Consider the following 22,091-nt stretch of genomic DNA (forward strand, 5'->3'; position numbering starts at 1 on the left):
AAACTGAATGTGTTTCGGATGATGACAGATGACAGGCTCGTCACAGCCTACACACTCTGACGTGCTGAAAACAAGAGTGACTTGCCACCCTGTGACAGCGCTCATTGCTGCTAGCCGTATTAACAGAAATACATGATGGCAATGACTCACTGCTTTTTAAATTTGCAACTCCAATAGTCCTCTTTGTGTGTCTTCTTGACCATGGCACTTTGGACGCAGACTGAGTCAGCCCAGCGAGCCACCCTGTAAATGTCATGTCAGTATGTACTCCCTATGGCTCACATTGTTGTTTGAATTGGCAGAGCCTGGGTGAACCAGTATATTTCCCTTGGCTGTCGCTTAGAGCCCTATAAGAATCTGAGATCCCTTTGATTTGTGCGTGGGCTGCTTCTTGGCCAGTCTGTGACACTGTGGATGAAAGAGCCGAGCTGGTCTGAGCATGATCCAGGATGGACGTCTCTCTGCCCTCCACTCCCAGAGACAATGGTCCTATTGTGGGGTGGGTGTGATGGCTGAGCCCTGGGGCTGGGTGGGCCTCCTGGACCCAGCATGGGAGTGGAGGCCTGGGTGATAACGTAGTGGCACAGGATGCTACTGGGCTCTGGCCTGGTGTCTACTCAAACAGTCTGACACTGTGTCCTCATCAGGAAAGAAGACAGCTGTTGTGGGCCTACTGAGTGTCCCTGCCAAAGCATGGCTAGACCAGACCAGAGCTGGGTGGACAAAGTGTTTGATTCTCCCCAGAGAGGCCTCTAGTGATGTCAAAAACACCCAGGCCTATGAATGGGATTGGAACTAATCTGTAGGTCCGTCACTGGTTAGAGAGTACTTTCTAATATGCAGGAAAGAGACGATGATGGAGAAAGAGTTTCTCTGAGTTCGTAATGATTTCATCAGGCCGACAATCATGTGTAAATCTGCTTCTTGTTAGCTAGACACTGTCAAAAACATACTCACATTCCAGTTCTTTCAATAAATGACTCATATAGGATAAAATTATGTTGACTCGATCTGAATGTGATACTGTATATAGTTTGTTTCATTAATGGCAGAACCCAGAACCAGTCAGAGACAAAACAGCTGTCACGACTTCCGCCGAAGTTGGCTCCTCTTCTTGTTCGGGCGGCGTTCGGCGATCGACGTCACAGGCTTTCTAGCCATCGCCGCTCCATTTTTCTATTATCCATTTGACTTGTCTTGTTTCCATACACACCTGGTTATCATTTACCCAATCAATCTACTTGTATTTAACCCTCTGTTTCCCATCATGTTTTGTGTGTAATTGTTTCATGTTTTTCGTGGTGTTTGATTTACGCACTTTACTTTGGTTATGTTCTGTGGTTTTGAGCACATTTTGATTTATGTAGTGCTCTCGTGTTTTGGAACTATAATAAAGTGCGCTTGGTTACATTTCGCCTCTCTCCTGCACCTGACTTTGCCTCTCATACACCCGATATTGACAACAGCCGAATGTGAGGAGTGGGAGACTGTCAGGGCTGATAGGGCTTTACAAAGGCACTGTCTGTCTGCAGCACAAAGACTCTCAGCGCCTGCCCTGCTCTGCCCTGCCCTGCCCTGCACAGTGTCTGTCCCTGCACAGTGTCTGTCCCTGTTAGGGGGATTCTCTAAAATGCATGCCTCTAAGCCCTAACCATACTTCTTTTACCTGGTTGTCTTTTAAGATTCCCTTTAACTTAATCAATTACATATTCTTTGACAGATGCCTGCAAATATTTGTGTCCTGCCTCTAGGCACATTCAGAGAGAGATGAGAGAAATTGATATGCAATGCTATTTGTTTGTACTTTGTAATGGTTGTCTTGCCTGTGTCTATGTGGTACCCACTGAGAATTATCCCACTATGAATGTATATCACGTTCTCAGGGTATTTCTTATAAAAAGCTGATTGACAAAGACAGCCGAGGAATGCACTACAAATGATAATATTGGCAGTTTAATGATTCAATGAGATTTACTTCATCCATGAGAAGATTCCAGCTGCAGGAATGTGAACACTTGTCCAGCTTCACAGAGCTTCAACAGCCACAGCAATCACTCTAACAGCTTGTTCTCCACTGACATGCAGCAGACAAACATAACTCAACATAACACAAGAAGCAACGTATCACTCGTCCTTGTGAACAATGCTTTGTAGGCTATACCGTAGCTCAAACATCTAACTTTGACTTTAGATATAGGATGGCCCCATTATGGCTCCACAGTATGTAGAGTGTGGTCTAACAGTAACTGGTGTAGTATGTGAAATGGATTTATGCCATAAACTCAGCAATAAAAGAAACGTCCTCTCACTGTCAACTGCGTTTATTTTCAGCAAACTTAACGTGTAAATATTTGTATGAACATGACAAGATTCAACAACTGAGACATGAACTGAACAAGTTCCACAGACATGTGACTAACAGAAATGGAATAATGTGTCCCTGAACAAAGGCGGGGGGGTCAAATCTGGTGTGGCCACCAGCTGTATTAAGTACTGCAGTGCATCTCATGAAGTGCACCTCATGAACTGCACCAGATTTGCCGGTTCTTGCAGTGAGATGTTACTCCACTCTTCCACCAAGGCACCTGCAAGTTCCCGGACATTTCTGGGGGGAATGGCCCTAGCCCTCACCCTCCGACCCAACAGGTCCCAGACGTGCTCAATGGGATTCAGATCCGGGCTCTTCGCTGGCCATGGCAGAACACTGACATTCCTGTCTTGCAGGAAATCACGCACAGAACGAGCAGTATGGCTGGTGGCTTTGTCATGCTGGAGGGTCATGTCAGGATGAGCCTGCAGGAAGGATACCACATGAGGGAGGAGGATGTCTTCCCTGTAACGCACAGCGTTGAGATTGCCTGCAATGACAACAAGCGATGGTGGGTTTGTGCCCATAGGCAACATTGTTGCCGGTGATGTGAGGACCTGGTGAGGACCTGCCTTACAACAGGCCTACAAGCCCTCAGTCCAGCCTCTCTCAGCCTGTTGCGGACAGTCTGAGCACTGATGGAGGGATTGTGCGTTCCTGGTGTAACTCGGGCAGTTGTTGTTGACATCCTGTACCTGTCCCGCAGCTGTGAATTTCGGATGTACCGATCCTGTGCAGGTGTTGTTACACATGGTCTGCCACTGTGAGGATGATCAGCTGTCCGTCCTGTCTCCCTGTAGCGCTGTCTTAGGCGTCTCACAGTACGGACATTGCAATTTATTGCCCTGGCCACATCTGCAGTCTTCATGCTTCCTTGCAGCATGCCTAAGGCACGTTCACACAGATGAGCAGGGACCCTGTGTGTGACGTTCATCGTAAAGGGTAGACCAAGGCGCAGCGTGTGTTGGGTTCATTAGATTTTATTTAACGGTGAACCAGCAAAAAATAAAACAATAAACAACACAACAAACGAAAAGTCTTGCAGGCTACTAACAGCAATACAAAAACAAGTTCCCACAACTGAAAGTGGGGAAAAAGGGCAGCCTAAGTATGATTTCCAATCAGAGACAACGATAGACAGCTGCCTCTGATTGGAAACCATACTAGGCCAATCAAAGGAAAAAAAAAACTACATAGAAATATAACACATAGAATGCCCACCCCATGTCACACCCTGACCTAACGAAACAGAGAAAAACGGCTCTCTCAGGTCAGGGCGTGACAGTACCCCCCCCCCCCCCCCAAAGGTGCGGACTACCGGCCACAAACCTGAACCTATAGGGGAGGGTCCGGGTGGGCATCTACTCATGGTGGCGGCTCCGGTTCGGGGCGTAGCTCCCACTCCGCCCGCTGATCCCTCCGCTTTTGTTGTTGCCGGAGGAACCAGACCGTGGATCATCACCGGAAGCTCTGAACCGTGGATCGTCGCTGGATGAACCGGACCGTCGATCATCGCCGGAGGCTCTGGGCTGCGGACCGCCGCCGGAGGCTCTGGGCTGCGGACCGCCGCCGGAGGCTCTGGGCTGCGGACCGCCGCCGGAGGCTCTGGGCTGCGGACCGCCGCCGGAGGCTCTGGGCTGCGGACCGCCGCCGGAGGCTCTGGGCTGCGGACCGCCGCCGGAGGCTCTGGGCTGGAGAATGTCTCAGGAGGTTCCGGACTGTGGACCGTCTCAGGAGGTTCCGGACTGTGGACCGTCTCAGGAGGTTCCGGACTGTGGGCCGTCTCAGGAGGTTCCGGACTGTGGGCCGTCTCAGGAGGTTCCGGACTGTGGGCCGTCTCAGGAGGTTCCGGACTGTGGGCCGTCTCAGGAGGTTCCGGACTGTGGGCCGTCTCAGGAGGTTCCGGACTGTAGGCCGTCTCAGGAGGTTCCGGACTGTAGGCCGTCTCAGGAGGTTCCGGACTGTAGGCCGTCTCAGGAGGTTCCGGACTGTAGGCCGTCTCAGGAGGTTCCGGACTGTAGGCCGTCTCAGGAGGCTCCGTGCCATGGATCGTCGCTGGAGGCTCCGTGCCATGGATCATCGCTGGAGGCTCCGGGCCATGGATCATCGCTGGAGGCTTCGTGCCATGGATCATCCCTACAGGCTCCGGGCCATGGATCATCCCTACAGGCTTCTTGCCATGGATTATCACTGGAGGCTCCGGGCCATGGATTATCACTACAGGCTCCGGGCCATGGATCATCACTGGAGGCTTCGGACCATGGATCATCACTGGAGGCTTCGTGCCATGGATCATCCCTACAGGCTCCGGGCCATGGATCATCCCTACAGGCTTCTTGCCATGGATTATCACTGGAGGCTCCGGGCCATGGATTATCACTGGAGGCTTCGTGCCATGGATCATCACTCGAGGCTTCGGACCATGGATCATCACTAGAGGCTTCTTACGTGGAGCCGGAACAGGCCTCACCGGACTAGGGAAAGCCGCTGGAGGCTCTGGACTGGGGGACGTCGCCGGAAGCTCTGGACTGGGAACAGTCGCCAGAAGCTCTGGACTGGGACGGCGCACTGGAGGCCTGATGCGTGGGGCTGGCACAGGTGGCGCCAGACTGGTGACATGCACCTCAGGGCGAGTGCGAGGAGCAGGAACAGGACATACCAGTCTGGATATACTCACTGGAGGCCTGGTACGTGGGGCAGGCACAGAGCGCACCGGCCTGAAAATACGCACTGGCGACACAGTGCGCATCACCGCATAACACAGTGCTTGCTCAGTCACTCGCTCCCCACGGTAAGCACGAGGAGTTGACTCAGGTCTCCAACCTGACTCTGCCAATCTCCCAGTGTGCACCCCCAAAAGTTTTGGGGGGCTGCCTCTCGTGTTTCCCTCGTTGCCGTGCTTTCGCTGCCTCCACCTGTTCCCATGGGAGGTGCTTTTCTCCTGCCCCTAATTCCTCCAAAGCCCTGGATACACTCCTCCTCATCTCCTCAATAGACCAGGATGCCATCTCCTCCTGGGTGTCTTCCCAGGTCCATTTCTCCACGCTGCTTGGTCTCTTGGTGGTGGGATCTTCTGTGACGTTCGTCGTAAAGGGTAGACCAAGGCGCAGCGTGTGTTGGGTTCATCATATTTTATTTAACAGTGAACCAGAAAAAAACAAAACAATAAACAACACAACGAACAAAAAGTCTTGCAGGCTACTAACAGCAATACAAAAACAAGATCCCACAACTGAAAGTGGGAAAAAGGGCTGCCTAAGTATGATTTACAATCAGAGACAACGATAGACAGCTGCCTCTGATTGGAAACCATACTAGGCCAATCAAAGGAGAAAAAAGCATAGAAATATAACACATTGAATGCCCACCCCATGTCACACCCTGACCTAACCAAACGGAGAAAAACGGCTCTCTCAGGTCAGGGCGTGACACTGGGCATCTTTCTTTTGGTGTTTTTCAGAGTCAGTAGAAAGGCCTCTTTAGTGTCCTAAGTTTTCATAACTGTGACCTTAATTGCCTACCGTCTGTAAGCTGTTAGTGTCTTAACGACCATTCCACAGGTGCATGTTCATTAATTGTTTATGATTCATTGAACAAGCATGGGAAACAGTGTTTAAACCTTTTACAATGAAGATCTGTGAAGTTATTTGGATTTTTACTAATTATCTTTGAAAGACAGGGTCCTGAAAAAGGGACTTTTCTTTTTTTGCTGAGTTTATTTTAACAATTAAAGTACAGTGAAATTCTTATGCTCCGAGCTCCAATAGTGCAGATTAAAAAAAAAGAGAAGTGAATGTCAGGCGTGTGCGTACTTGTGGTGAAGTCAGGTGCAGGAGAGCAGAGAATTGTGAACAGGCGCACACTTTATTTCGGCAGGAGAGAGATACAGACGGACGCAGCTGCGTCAAAAACCCTCCAGCCAACAAGGCAAAGTGTAAAATGCGCAAAACAGTCACAAAACAATAAATGTAGAACAATACAAACAGGCTTCGTGAAATGACACGGGAAAAAACGCACGCAAGCCTAGTGCGTACAAAAACACGTAACACACAAACAATTTCACACAAAGACATGAGGGGGAACAGAGGAATAAATACATGTAGTGTGATTGGGGAATGAAAACCAGGTGTGCAGGGAACAAGACAAAAAAAATGGATAAATGAAAAATGGAGCGGCGATGGCTAGAAAGCCGGTGACGTCGACCGCCGAACGCTGCCCAAACAAGGGGAGGAGCCGACTTCGGCGGAACTCGTGACAGTGAATGAGACAATAATAAGAATAATAGTAACTGTAGTAATGATATGTCCATTGGGAGGTGGGGGCAGGGTAAGTTTCTTTCGGGTGGGAGGCACGGGGGTAAGTGAAAAGTGAATGAAACAATAATAAAAAATAATAATACATATTTACAGTTGTAACAATGATAAATTGCTATTCATCAGCCTGATGGTCTGGGGATAGAAGCAAATGGCCAGTCTGACAGTTTTTGCCATGATATTCTTATACTGCCCGCATCTGAGTGATGGAAGCGGGGAGAACAGGCCTGGACTCGAGTGGCTGAGGTCCTTGATGATCTTCTTGGCCTTCCTGTGACACCTGGTGTTGTAGGTGTCCTGGACGGCAGGCAGTGTGCACCTAATGGTGCGATCGGCTGAGCATACCACCCTCTGTAGAGCCTTGCGGTCAGCGGTGGTGGAGTTGCCGTACCAGGCAGTGATGCAGCCCGACAGTATGCTCTCGATGGTGCAAATTATTGAATCAGTGACCAGTTTTGTTCAACATCAGACAGTGCTGTCATAACATGTTCCAGGCACTGTTGTAATAAATCCCCTCAACTAAGGCCCATAGAGTCCATTCAGGGAGAGATTCAGTGATCCTCTGAGACTTAAATGGAGAGACAAGTCAGCCAGGCCACTCTTTAGAGACTGCTCTCACTCTGTTCGAGAACAAATGAGCAGGCTGTGACAATCACCTTCCCCACATGTGGTATTTGTAGTACATTAGGCCAGTCCCGGGTCAATCCTGGGTGTGGGGCCCCAAGTCCCATCAGCACCAAACTCAGGGCCCTTGGGTCATATGAGCCTCTGAGGGCAAACAGGTGCTATAGGCCTTGCAGACTGTCAAATTGCCACTACCCCTTTTGGGAACGTTTGGGACGTTTTTCAGAGACAGGAATGAGTACCAGAGACATCATGCCCATATGGGGCACAAGGGCACATGCCCCCTCAGATTTGTCCTGTTTAAAGAAACAAAAAAATATATGTATATACACTAAATAAAAAAGTGTTGGTCCCATGTTTCATGAGTCCATATGCATAAAAAGCTTATTTTTCTCAAATGATGTGCACAAATTTGTTTATATCCCTCTTAGTGAGCATTTATCATTTCCCAAGATAATCCATCCACCTGACAGGTGTGGCATATCAGCTTATTAAACAGCATTATCATTACACAGGTGCACCTTTCGCTGGGGACAACAAAAGGCCACACAAGTTGTCACTCAACACAATGCCACAGATGTCTCAAGTTTTCAGGGAGTGTGCAATTGGCATGCTGACTGCAGGAGTTTCCACCAGAGCTGTTGCCATATCATTTAATGTTAATTTCTCTACCATAAGTTGCCTCCCATATTTTTTTTTAGATCATTTGGCATTTTGTTCAACCAGCCTCACGACCACAGACCACGTGTAACCATGCCAGCCCAGGACCTCCACATCCGGCTTCTTCACCTGCAGGATCGTCTGAGACCAGTCACCCAGACAGCTGAAGAAACTGTGGGTTTGCACAACTGAAGCATTTATGCACAAACTGTCAGAAACCATCTCAGGGAAGCTCATCTGTGTGGTCATCGTCCTTACCAGGGTCTTTGACCTGACTGCAGTTCAGCGTCGTAACCAACTTCAGTGGGCAAATGCTCACCTTCGATGTCCAATGGTATGCTGGAGAAGTGTGCTCTTCATGGATGAATCCCAGTTTCAACTGTAACGGGTAGATGGCAGACAGCGTTTATGGCACGATAATGCATGGGCCCATGTCGCAAGGATCTGTACACAATTCCTGGAAGCTGAAAATGTCCCAGTTCTTCCATGGCCTGAATACTCACCAGACATGTCAACGATTGAGCATGTTTGGGATGCACTGGATCGACGTGTATGACAGCGTGTTCCAGTTCCTTATATCCTTATATGAACTGTAACTCAGTAAAATCTTTGAAATTGTTGCATATTGCGTTTATATTTTTGTTCAGTGTATATACTATATATGCAGTATATAATCATGTATATATTAATACCATTTTGTTGTTGTTGTTGCTCTGTAATACTGCTACCCATCTATCAATTTTATGAAGTTGGCTTTAGCTAGCCCAGATAGGTTCAAATCTCCCAACCTCATAACTAGCTACCAAGAAGCCATTTCTGGTTATCAATCAAGTTAGAGTAGTTAGCTTGTCCAACTAGCTTAGCTGGCATGCCTACTGTCAAGGTTGGTAGATTTTAGAAAAGCAAGCAATAACTTAATGTAGACTACTGAATAAGACTCACATTCCTTTCAATCTTTTACTGAGATTTTAGCAGAGATGCAGAGAAGCATATTTTGTTTCTTTAAAAAAAGAACCACCAGTCAGGAGGATATAGACAGCTCAAGAGGTATGCTTAGATATGCCTGAACATTTGACATTATGATTATGGGTGGATTTCAGGTGTTTGAAAAATGCAGAATTCTCCAACTTCCTAACGGGGGTCTAGCCCCCCTCCAGACCACCCCCAGCCATCCTAATGTACTTTGTACCGCCTCAGATTTTTGGGCTGCATGACAACCCTGATGAGGACCATGCTTAAAGCAGGTCGGTCATGGATAATTAGCTATGCATACCCCCACCCTCTCCCCTCCCCCTACAGCTCTAGTTGCCCCAGACTCATGGTTCTCCAGGGACTAGTTAACTTTATCAAGCCAATCATTGTGTTTATGTTATTGTTAGTTCCAGGTCATTTGGTCATAGGGCCCTAACGAGCTATGGTGGGTATGTTCTGGTTTTAGATTTATAGTATATCCATTGGCAGAGTAGGTGTGTAGCTTAAATAGGTATGGTTCTTTATTTAGGTATTGATATTATTCTTGTACAAGACATAATGAAAAAGTACTATAGTATACTATGGTCTAAATACTGTAAAATTATTATATTTATATACTGTAGTATTTACTGTAGTGTTTTTGCAGACATGACTGTAGTATTCTATAGTATTCAGTAGTGTTTTGCGGACATGAATGTAGTATACTATAGTATTCACTGTAACGTGTCTGTGGACATGACTTTAGTATGCCATAGTATTCACTGTAGTGTTATTTCGGACTTTATTGTAGTATTCACTGTAGTGTATTTGCGGACGTGACTAGTATACTATAGTATTCACTGTAGTGTTTTTGCAGACATGACTAGTATACTATAGTATTCACTGTAAAGTTATTGCGGGCATAAATATAGTATACTGTAGTATTTCTGTGGACATGACTGTAGTATGCTGTAGTAACCTGCAGTCTAGGGTTAGCTAAAATGGCACAACTACCAGACTACACCACTTACTATTTAATGAGGGGAACACCTCAACCAGAACATAAGACTCACAGGTTCGTGGCAGGCCACCTATTGAGTTGGTTCAATAGTTCTGAGCAATGCAATGGACCAGACAACAATTGTAACATCTAAACGTTAGGCAGGTTCTAGGCCCATTAAAGGGAAACAGCACAGAGGCATATATAAAGAACAAGCAACGTTTGTTAACGCTTAGAGGATTACGTCTGACAGATAAATAACACATTAACGTTGAAATATTTTTTATTGAAAACATACACAAGAATGGTGTATAGGTACAAAAGACAAGTTTACAGTTCTTATCTAAACATAAGAGCACAGACATTAATCAAAAGACCCAGAGTTCTGGGCACAAAACAAATATTACAAAACAAGACATACAAAACAAGGACAGGTAGAAAGAAAAAAGGGTCGATGTAGCCCCCCCACTTAATCCCCCCTTATTCCACCCTATTCCCCTCCCAGCTGCTCGGGTGGCGGGGCCAGCACATGCTGCCCAAAGGTAGATTACCGTATGACCATTGAGAGTGCGTTAAGTGCAAATTCACAGCGCCGCCTGGTCCAAGTAAGAGAGGAAAGGCTGCCAGATTTGATCAAATGTTGATAATTTATTGTTCAGAATATATCTAATTCTTTCTAAGTGTACAGTGTTTGCCAATTTGCTGAGCCATAATTTGGTAGAGGGCGCTTCCCTCTTTTTCCAAAACAACAAGATTAATTTTTTTGCCGAAATGAGACTGTAAGAGATTAGTTGTTTTTGGGAGTTGGTTAATCCGTTTAGGGAATCGGACACTCCCAGGATTATCAGAAGCGGGTCTGGGTCTATTGAAGTCTCCAGAACTTCAGAGAGGACCCCAAAAATTCCACACCAATACCCATACAAGTTAGAGCATAGGGCAAAGCAGTGGAGTAGTGTACCCTGCTCAGCCTGACATTTATCACACATAGGGGATGTACCAGGAAATATCCTATGTAGTTTGGTTTTGGAATAGTGTAATCTGTGTAATACCTTGAATTGTATGAGACGATGTCTGGAGTTAATGGAGCAGGTGTGGATATACTCCAAGCTGTCCTCCCAGTCTGCCACCGAAATATCAGTCCCTAGTTTTTCCTCCCATTTTGCCTTAATGGCATCAGTAGAGGGTGCGCTAACAGATTGAAAAGCATCATATATACGAGATATCAGTTTGTCTGAGGTGGGGCCTATTTTTATACATCCGTCAAACGTGGAAGGTTTAGCATTCCCAAATGTTGGGAGGTGTTTTCTAACATAGTCTCTAATCTGTAGGTATCTGAAAAAGTTACTTCTGGGAAGATTATAAGTTTCCCTCAGCGATTCAAAGGAAGCAAAGATTCCCCCTATATATAAATCCCCTACGGTACTTATCCCCAACTCTCCCCACCGCTCAAAGGTGTTATCAAGGTTAGAGGGGGCAAAGGAGGGATTCCTGGCAACAGGAAGCATGAATGATATTGGTCTAAGCTCAAAGTGGACTTTAATTTGCTTCCAGGATTCGGACTGTGCTATGTATAATAGGATTGTTACGGTAAAGTGACATCTCCAGATTGACAGGTGACAAAATCACAGCACCAATAGAGAAGGGGTGGCACTCCTCTCGCTCCATACTAAGCCAGCTGGGTGGCGGGTGTGCGTCATCCAGCAAAAACGTAACAGCGCGGAGGTTGGCGGCCCAGTAGTAAAATATAAAGTTTGGGAGAGACAATCCTCCTTCCATCTTGGATTTACAGAGGTGTTTTTTTACCTATCCTGTGTGTTTTATAATCCCAGATGAAAGGATTGATAATAGAGTCCAGTTGTTTATGAAAGGATTTAGGTATGAATATTGGGATGTTCTGGTATAGGTAGAGCAGTTGTGGGAAGAAGACCATTTTAATGGCATTAATTCTTCCGAGCAGAGAAATTTACATTTACATTTAAGTCATTTAGCAGACGCTCTTATCCAGAGCGACTTACAAATTGAGAGAGTTCTCCAAAATTGTATGTTTGCCTTAAGTTTTTGCATCAGAGAGGGGAAATTCTCTTTAAATAGTAAGGAGTATTGTTTGGTTACTACAATTCCAAGGTAGGTAAATGTATCTGAAGATAGCTTAACTGGAAGATGTTCTAGCCAGGAGGTGTTTTGCAACCGTATGGGCATTAATTCACTCTTGTTCCAATTTATTCTGTATCCCGAGAAGGTACCAAACAAATGAATCACCTCCAGAATAGCTGGAATACTATCTTGGGGTTCTGTTACATAGAGGAGAATGTCATCTGCGTATAGGGAAATATTATTTAGCGTATCTTTAGTATTATAGCCGAAATAACACTTTAACAAGAGTACAACAAAAGGACTTCTTAGATCTTGTAACGTCCGTTGTTGGAATGAGACCAAGGCGCAGCGTGGGCTGGGTTCATCATACTTTAATATAAACGGTGAACCAGCAAAAACCAAAACAAGAAGCAACACAACGAACGAACAGTTTCGCAGGCTACTCACAGCAATGCAAAAACAACTTCCCACATCAGACATGTGGAAAAAGGGCTACCTCAGTATGGCTCCCAATCAGCGACAACGATGTACAGCTGTCCCTGATTGAGAGCCATACCAGGCCAAAACACAGAAATACAAAACATAGATAGGGAACATAGAATGCCCACCCCAACTCACGCCCTGACCAAACCACAATAGAGACATAAAAAGGAACTCTAAGGTCAGGGCGTGACAGATCTGTTACTTCCTCTGAAATGCAACTGTGCTTTCACAGAGACTCAGCTGACCATAAGTAAGTAAGCATTTCACTCTTAGTCTACACCAGTTGTTTTACGAAGCATGCAACAAATACAATTTGATTTGACCAAGTTCATTATGTTGTTTTGAAGTTAGAGTCAAGTTGATTGTATGATTGTATAATTGAATACATGGTTGTGTCAAAAAAAATGGACATACGTTTTCAAATATAAGGATATTAAACTCAAAAGATACCCAAAAATTGAACAGAGCAGTAGCTGAGTTTATTTTTCTGGATCAAGTGCCATTCTGTGACTTTGGTTAATACGCCATCTTTTTGTTGTAGTGGTATCGTTTTGGTATTGAGTATAGTGATGGTATCGAGTATCGTGATACTTAACCTGGTATCGTATTGAAGTCAGAATTCTGGTATCGTGACAACACTAGAGTGTGTAGTATAGTATTCTCCAGTATACTACAAAATGAAAATTATAAAGTAAGCACTACATGATTGAGGGATACTACAGTGTGGGGTATAGGATTCTACTGTAAACTACAAAATCTAAATTCTAAAGTAAGTGCTAAATGATCTAGGGATACTACAGTGTGGAGTATAGGATTCTACAGTATACTGCAGTTTACTACCCACATTCTATAGTAAGTACTATAGTATTCTATAGTACAGTGTAGTATTTTTTTTATGTGGGAGAGGACATCAGTTCTTATTGACAATAACACACTTCTACTAGGTGAAAAGTCCCTGCATACTGAACTCCTAGGACAGACACAGAACATGAACTATTTTATGAAAAGGCTTGTTTAAGAAGCAAAAGCTACGGTTGGTAATCAGGAACATGCATTGGGTGTGGGGATGTGAAATCCAATAACAGGAAAAGGAGAGGAGCGTGGCCTGTATTTTTCAGCCTCCTCTCCTCTTTAACTAGTTTGAGAGAAAACAGCTGACGACCACCTGGTCCTAGAGATCGTCTTGCACAGTAACATCCTGTAAAACCACATGATGCACCAGGACAGTGGGGCCTCTGGGAATAATAGGTCTGCCACCACACCCTCATAGGGATGTTTTACATATTGACTCTCCATATATTTTACAGACTCTCCCGTCTTCATGGTAGGTAGTCCAGTTGAGGAATGGGGTTGTTGACATCGCCTGCTGGCTGTTTCGATGAGCAGTCCAGTTTACTGGTCACCACACCCGTTTGCAATTTCGTTTGGCTCTAGTGCAAGGGTAAATATTGCATGGGCGATGTTGAAATTCATACATTAGATATCCTTCGGGGAATTGCTTGAAACTTAATTGGGCTCCCAGATTCCTGGAAACAGAAATGCATCAATAGGAGAAATTAAAAAAATATTTCTGCATTTTGGAGCATTTCAAGAAATGTGACTGTTATCTTGTGTGAATTATTGAGTCCTCTTTGTTATCTTGTGTGAGATCCTGAGTCCTCTGTGTTATCTTGTGTGAGTTCCTGAGTCCTCTGTGTTATCTTGTGTGAGTTCCTGAGTCCTCTGTGTTATCTTGTGTGAGTTCCTGAGTCCTCTGTGTTATCTTGTGTGAGTTCCTGAGTCCTCTGTGTTATCTTGTGTGAGTTCCTGAGTCCTCTGTGTTATCTTGTGTGAGTTCCTGAGTCCTCTGTGTTATCTTGTGTGAGTTGTTGTTACTGTCCTGGTAGAGCAGAGACAGGTCAAGGTCATGTGAAGAGCCGCAGTGCGTTACCAGAGAGTGCGGTTCCTCCAAGAATGAGGGATTGAATGCTAAAGGAGGGCAGACCTTCACCTACTCTATATTCACCCCAGTTCAGGATCCCACATCTCTTCTTAATTTATCCGTCTGGGAAACAAATCCATCTGTTTTGGTTTTGTGCTTTTTGACACGTTGCCACGTTACTCTTCAACCCACATTAGAGCCGAAGTTGCCGTCTGTGAATTCCTGATTAATAACAATTAGGCTTATCTACGTGTGGAAATAAGATACTGTAAGATAGACTGTCATTTTGGAATGAGAAAGTCTCTATAGTTGAGTGCCAGCTTATTTTGGTTTTCAGCTCATTAACTTTCTGAACAATGTAAAATGAGAAGTAATGTAAAGTCTCTTTGTGCAACCATGTAGGAAACATTTCCCTCATATTGAAATAATTAAATTAGTTCTGGTCCACAACACACACATAGGCAACAATTGTTACTAGCCGTGGAGAGGGATGAGAGGGATTTTGAACATGTGTGCTGGGAATTGGCCATTTCCTTCCATTTCCCCAACATTCTCTTTTTCTCAGATTGAGCAATATCACTTTTTTTTTACATAAGAGTCTCAAAAGTATAAGAGAGGATGTCGTCATTGCAGAGCTGAGAGGATTTAGTTTCAAAATATCTCTCTGGCTGACTGCACTGTTACCAAGAAACTTCACTCCAACAGAACATAAACCTTAAAAGCCTTGTTATAGAGGTTGTTTAAAATAGATCACTTCTCTTTCCTTTCAAAAGACATTAACAACAAACAGTCATTGCCAATGGTATAAAAGAGATCACGACACTATCTTGCTGTTTTAATAGTAATACTGTAGTATACAACTCTAGTGTTACTAATCATCATCCCAGTGACAATTAAGTGATCCAATGCGGTGGATTGCATTGATAAATGTTCAGAAGCCATATACTGTAGTAAGTGTTGTTGATCTGTAGCATTTTCTATCTGCTATGTAGGAGATGTATAATTGAGCCTCTCGTCTTTCTCCTCTCTTCCATGTGTCCTCCTCAGTGTCCAGGTCTCAGATGTCCTCAGAGAAGCAGGAGGCACTGATGGAAAACATGACCCGCATGGAGGACCGCTCTCGGGAGCTCCAGCAGTCCCTGGGCGACATCTCCTCTCAGGCAGACCTACTGGAGAACATCTGGAAGCTGGAGAGCCTGTTCCAGAACCACAGCGAGTCCTTAAAGCAGCTGGGCCGGGCAGTGAGCGGCCTGGAGAGGGATATCAGGGATCTGCAAGGCCACTGCCAGTCGACAGACAGCACCATGGAGCTGCTGGGGGACCGTGTATCCGTTCTGAACCGCTCCACCCAGAGGAGCGTGAGTGGGCTCAGCAACCAGCTGGCCCAGGCCTCGGTCTTGCTGCACAACCACGACCTCCTGCTGAGGAGCGCAGCGGACCAGGTGGACCAGCTCAAGGATAGGCTGGAGGAGGTTGGCTGGACGGTCGGCTCAGTCAACCACACGTTCACCAGCGACATCAGCGTCCATCACCTAAAGATCCAGGACCTGCAGGTGCAGATCAGCAATGCAAGCCAGGATGCACGGTACATGAGGGAGACACAAGTCCACATGGAGGAGACCCTGAAGAATGAGGTAGAGATCCTCAGCACCATCACAGAGGACCTGAGGCTCAAGGACTGGGAGCACTCCAATATCCTCAAGAACATCACCTACTTAGAAGGTAACGGCCCCATCACTTATCACTGGCTAGAATGAAGTTTATGTCATGATTAATCTCCCTATGATTACTGAGCTCCTTACACGATGGTTAAGGAAAATGTGAGATGAAGATGTTGATGTTGTATTGAGACTTGCTATCATACTCAATGACTTTCCTGGTTAAATAAATGTCAAATAAGTATTATGTCATGATGTAATGTTAGCAGGAATTAGACAGAATTCAGTGATGTGAATCCATGCCAAATAAGACTTTGAATCAGAATCTGATTGATATTGTATGTGAATGGGACAGTGTTTTATTTAGGCTGGAAATAATTGTGAGTTACATTTAGAAGCCTCCAAAACCAAGGAAATCAGCCCTGTCATTTGTTCCACTGCACATCCCATTTGCTTGTCATTAAGCGTGGGTTTAGCCAGGAAAGCTCCACACCTTGTCGTGGTAATTGGCATTTCTGGCCTGCCTCCTCTCCCTCCCTTCATCACTCCATCCCTCCATCCCAATGCCTTTAGCTTATGTTTCATGCTTACCTTCCAATTTGGCAGTGGTGAACAAATGAGAAGGGGGAAAAAAACACATTTAAGCAAGAAACTGTGATGTGTTGGTCTGAGGAGAGAAAGTGTGAGCATGGAAACATTTATAATCATCACACAGCCACTTGATTAACAGGAATGACGTCAGGAGTGACATGTTTGCTGTTTTAGTGAAGTGTCTTCTGGCTGGGAGGATCACTGTGTCCATTGCCTTCATTCTCATGGAAATGTAATTGTCATAATTAAAACATTGATCTAGCGCTAATTTCATTATTCACCAGTGGTGAAACAAAATAAGGAAACTTGAATGTTCTTTTAGTGGATCATTTGATAAATGGTCATCCTTAGTGTAAAAACAATATCAGCCACCTTAAATAGCCTAAACATGTTTTTTTTTTAAAGCATCACAGCTTCATCAGAAAGCCAATGGTTTAAATAATCTACAGTGAGGGAAAAAAGTATTTGATCCCCTGCTGATTTTGTACGTTTGCCCACTGACAAAGAAATGATCAGTCTATAATTTTAATGGTAGGATTATTTGAACAGTGAGAGACAGAATAACAACAAAAAAATCCAGAAAAACACATGTAAAAAATGTTATAAATTATTTGCATTTTAATGAGGGAAATAAGTACTTGACCCCTCTGCAAAACATGACTTAGTACTTGGTGGCAAAACCCTTGTTGGCAATCACAGAGGTCAGACGTTTCTTGTAGTTGGCCACCAGGTTTGCACTCATCTCAGGAGGGATTTTGTCCCACTCCTCTTTGCAGATCTTCTCCAAGTCATTAAGGTTTCGAGGCTGATGTTTGGCAACTCGAACCTTCAGCTCCCTCCACAGCTTTTCTATGGGATTAAGGTCTGGAGACTGGCTAGGCCACTCCAGGACCTTAATGTGCTTATTCTTGAGCCACTCCTTTGTTGCCTTGGCCGTGTGTTTTGGGTCATTGTCGTGCTGGAATACCCATCCACGACCCATTTTCAATGCCCTGGCTGAGGGAAGGAGGTTCTCACCCAAGATTTGACGGTACATGGCCTGTCCATTGTCGCTTTGATGCGGTGAAGTTGTCCTGTCCCCTTAGCAGAAAAACACTCCCAAAGCATAATGTTTCCACATCCATGTTTGACGGTGGGGATGGTGTTCTTGGGGTCATAGGCAGCATTCCTCCTCCTCCAAACACGGCGAGTTGAGTTGATACCAAAGAGCTCCATTTTGGTCTCATCTGACCACAACACTTTCACCCAATTGCCCTCTGAATCATTCAGATGTTCATTGGCAAACTTCAGATGGGCATGTATATGTGCTTTCTTGAGCACGGGGACCTTGCCGGCGCTGCAGGATTTCAGTCCTTCACGGCGTAATGTGTTACCAATTGTTTTCTTGGTGACTATGGTCCCAGCTGCCTTGAGATCATTGACAAGATCCTCCCGTGTAGTTCTGGGCTGATTCCTCACCGTTCTCATGATCATTGCAACTCCACGAGGTGAGATCTTGCATGGAGCCCCAGGCCGAGGGAGATTGACAGTTCTTTTGTGTTTCTTCCATTTGCGAATAATCGCACCAACTGTTGTCACCTTCTCACCAAGCTGCTTGGCGATGGTCTTGTAGCGCATTCCAGCCTTGTGTAGGCCTACAATCTTGTCCCTGACATTCTTGAAGAGCTATTTGTTCTTGGCCATGGTGGAGAGTTTGGAATCTGATTGATTGATTGCTTCTGTGGACAGGTGTCTTTTTTACAGGTAACAAGCTGCGGTTAGGTGCACTCCCTTTAAGAGTGTGCTCCTAATCTCAGCTCCTTACCTGTATAAAAGACACCTGGAAGCCAGAATTCTTTATGATTGAGAGGGGGTCAAATACTTATTTCCCTCATTAAAATGCAAATCAATTTATAACATTTTTGACATGTGTTTTTCTGGATTTTTTTGTTGTTATTCTGTCTCTCACTGTTCTATTAAACATACCAATAAAATTGTAGACTGATCATTTCTTTGTCAGTGGGCAAACGTACAAAATCAGCAGGGGATCAAATACTTTTTTCCCTCACTGTATCTATCAAGTTGATACCAAATGTCTCAAAACAGATTGCATTGCAGGTGTTTTCCCTTGACATTTAAATAGGGCATTACCAACGTGTGTTTTCTGTCCAACCTACTCCGATTCAGAATTGCTGATCCATGACACAGCACCGCATATTGGCGTTTAACGGACAGCTCTTCATGTGAAAGTTGCATGCTGGTTGACCCTCATGGAGCATGTTTTTTTCTTGAGCATTCTTAGTTGAATTAATAGAAGACTATTAAGAAGTGAAGAGTGATATCATTGATCCTACTAAAACAAACCAGTCAACACCAATTAAGTGGAGTGGTTTTCCCTTCAGACCCCCCAGGGTGAGAAGACTTCCAAGTGAATGTAACGGCCGTCGAAAGGAGTCGACCAAGGCGCAGCGTGTTGAGTGCTCATCATATAATTTTAATAGAACACTTTAAACAAAACAAGACCACGAACGACAGCCAAACAGTTCTGTCAGGAACATCAACTAAACAGAAAGTAACCACCCACAAAACTCAAAGGAAAACAGGCTGCCTAAGTATGGCTCCCAATCAGAGACAACGATATACAGCTGTCCCTGATTGAGAACCATACCCGGCCAAAACAAAGAAATACAAAACATAGAAAAAAGGACATAGAATGCCCACCCTAGTCACACCCTGGCCTAACCAAAATAGAGAATAAAACCCTCTCTATGGCCAGGGTGTCACAGTGAACTTTCAATCCTGACTTGTCATTAGCCACTGCTTTACGCCAGGACAGTATCTTAGGATCTAAGGATCAGCTCACATTATGATTTGAAAGGCTACTTTAAAAATGTCAGTCGGACAAAACAAAACTTTTCAATTGTGGTGTACCTTAGGTAATGTGTTTTCCGTTGTGGCCAAGCTGATTCTACTAACAAGTCTGAAGTCAGTTAACTGGATCCAAGCATAAAAAATTGTTGGATGATGTCCGTTAACCATGTTTCAGACTCAGATTCTGCCTTGAGCTCCTCTGCTTTAGTCCGAGAGTGTGGTGAAACATGAATGACATACCGAGAGGAAACTGGCAATTTATGGGATTACACAACTTCAGTAATCATATTGTCTTCATATTACAGTATATTCATCAGTTTGTTATGTCGGGATCAACTCAATGCTTTAATGAGGTTGTTTTCCACAGGGCCTCCAGGACCAAAAGGTGAGATAGGCGATGTTGGGCCACTTGGGGCCCCTGGTGTGGCAGGCCTCACAGGGATGAGAGGTTCGTACACTTTACAGTAACGTCATTTGTCCTATTCTAGCTTTCAACATACATGACATTCTTCAACCATTTTTCAACCACGTCCTCGAAACGTATCTTACTGTAATTGGCCCGGGTCACGGATTATGTAGCCTAAACCCCCATAGACATATTTCCAAGAAGAATGCAGAAAGCAATCCTCCCTTTAGGAGCATGGAACATGTTAATTTGTTATAGCCATCCAAAACACTCCTCCTACCACATTCAAACTATCAGTCAGTCCACTATCCTACTTATGAAAGAGTTGGTTACTACAGTATACCTTGTTAGTAATGCAACGACTATATCTTCAATTATTGATTACTCAGGGGTTACCTAGTGAACACGACCCCCTATGGTTCCAAATCCATAAGTCCACTCTGTCTGTTAGCAACCTAATAACAGCCCTCCAACTGGGCTCAAAGCATCCTGGGAAATGTAGCAGGGGCATTCCCTGAGATAGTCTTTCATTACATAATTAAATGGTGAATAAAGAAAGAGAACATTGGAAAATGTTATTATGGCATGCAAGCGGACCACCGTACTCAAAGATTCGGAAAAGATAGGCTGTTTGCATTCTTTGAAACACATTTCAGATATCCTGTTTGAAAAGAATTGGGAAAATAAATCCAATGCTTTGTTTATGTCCTCCCGGCAGGTTTAACAGGAGAAAAAGGCTTCCAGGGTCCAAGGGGACTAAAGGGCCTGAGCGGCACTGACGGCCTACAGGGGCAGAAAGGGGATATGGGACCCGAAGGGCCCAAAGGTATGTCTGATATTATTACTGTCAGACAGCTGTAGAGCCATTAGTTAAACTATCCTCTGTACCTCGCTGCCTCTTTGAACCTGCTGTCAATGGTTATATCTATCTCCCTTATCCTTCTGTGATGGCATGCTCTCTCTTAAACTCAGGCTCCAGAGAGGGCAATCCAAGGCAGATTGATGGAGGCTCAGGGTCTATTCCATCTGATTTGTTGTGTCTCATTGACAACTACAGTAACAGTCAAAAGTTTGGACACACCTACTCATTCAAGGGTTTTTCTTTATTTTTACTATTATCTACATTGTAGAATAATAGTGAAGACATCAAAACTATGAAATAACACATATGGAATCATATAGAAACCAAGAAAGTGTTAAACAAATTAAAATATATTTTATATTTGAGATTCTTCAAAGTAGCCACCCTTTGCCTTGATGACAGCTTTGCACTCTCTTGGCATTCTCTCAACCAGCTTCATGAGGTAGTCACCTGGAATGCTTTTCCAACAGTCTTGAAGGAGTTCCCACAAATGCTGAGAACTTGTTGGCAGCTTTTCCTTCCCTCTGCTGTCCAACTCTTCCCAAACCATCTCAATTGGTTTGAGGTCGGGTGGTTGTGGAGGCCAGGTCATCTGATGCAGCATTCCATCACTCTCCTTCTTGGTTAAATAGCCCTTACACAGCCTGGAGTTGTGTTTTGAGTAGCCATGCTGGTTAAGTGTGCCTTGAATTAAAAATAAATCACAGACAGTGTCACCAGCAAAGCACCCCCACACCATCACACCTCCTCCTCCATGCTTCATGGTGGGATCCACACATGCGGAGATCATCCGTTCACCTACTGTGCATCTCACAAAGACACGGCGGTTGGAACCAAAAATCTCAAATTTGGACTCATGAGAGCAAAGGACAGATTTCCGCCGGTCTAATGTACATTGCTCGTGTTTCATGGCCCAAGAAAGTCTCTTCTTCTAATTGGTGTCCTTTAGTAGTGGTTTCTTTGCAGCAATTCGACCATGAAGGCCTGATTCACGCAGTCTCCACTGAACAGTTGATGTTGAGATGTGTCTGTTACTTATTTGGGCTGCAATCTGAGGTGCAGTTGAGGCTGGTAACTCTAATGAACTTGTCCTTTGCAGCAGATCTGGGTCTTCCTTTCCTGTGGCGGTCCTCATGAGAGCCAGTTTCATCATAGCGTTTGATGATTTTTGCGACTGCACTTAAAGAAACTTTCAAAGTTCCACATTGACTGTCATTTCTATTTGCTTATTTGAGCTGTTCTTGCCATAATATGGACTTGGTCTTTTACCAAATAGGGCTATCTTCTGTATACCAACCCTACCTTGTTAC

At 44.7% G+C, this 22,091-nt stretch overlaps 1 protein-coding gene across 1 annotated transcript in view; it reads left to right on the forward strand.

Moving 5' to 3' along the window:
- Positions 1–22,091, forward strand: part of LOC106571406 (scavenger receptor class A member 5) — an 86,614-nt gene that overhangs the window by 30,562 nt on the left and 33,961 nt on the right. Inside the window, exons 4-6 of the mRNA XM_014144456.3 lie at positions 15,462–16,136; positions 19,881–19,961; positions 20,638–20,745. Coding sequence (XP_013999931.2) covers positions 15,462–16,136; positions 19,881–19,961; positions 20,638–20,745 — 864 coding nt within the window. The remainder of the gene's footprint in view (positions 1–15,461; positions 16,137–19,880; positions 19,962–20,637; positions 20,746–22,091) is intronic.

This window comes from Salmo salar, chromosome 15 (assembly GCF_965601325.2).
Source record: "Salmo salar chromosome 15, fSalSal1, whole genome shotgun sequence".
NCBI classification, from domain to species: domain Eukaryota; kingdom Metazoa; phylum Chordata; class Actinopteri; order Salmoniformes; family Salmonidae; genus Salmo; species Salmo salar.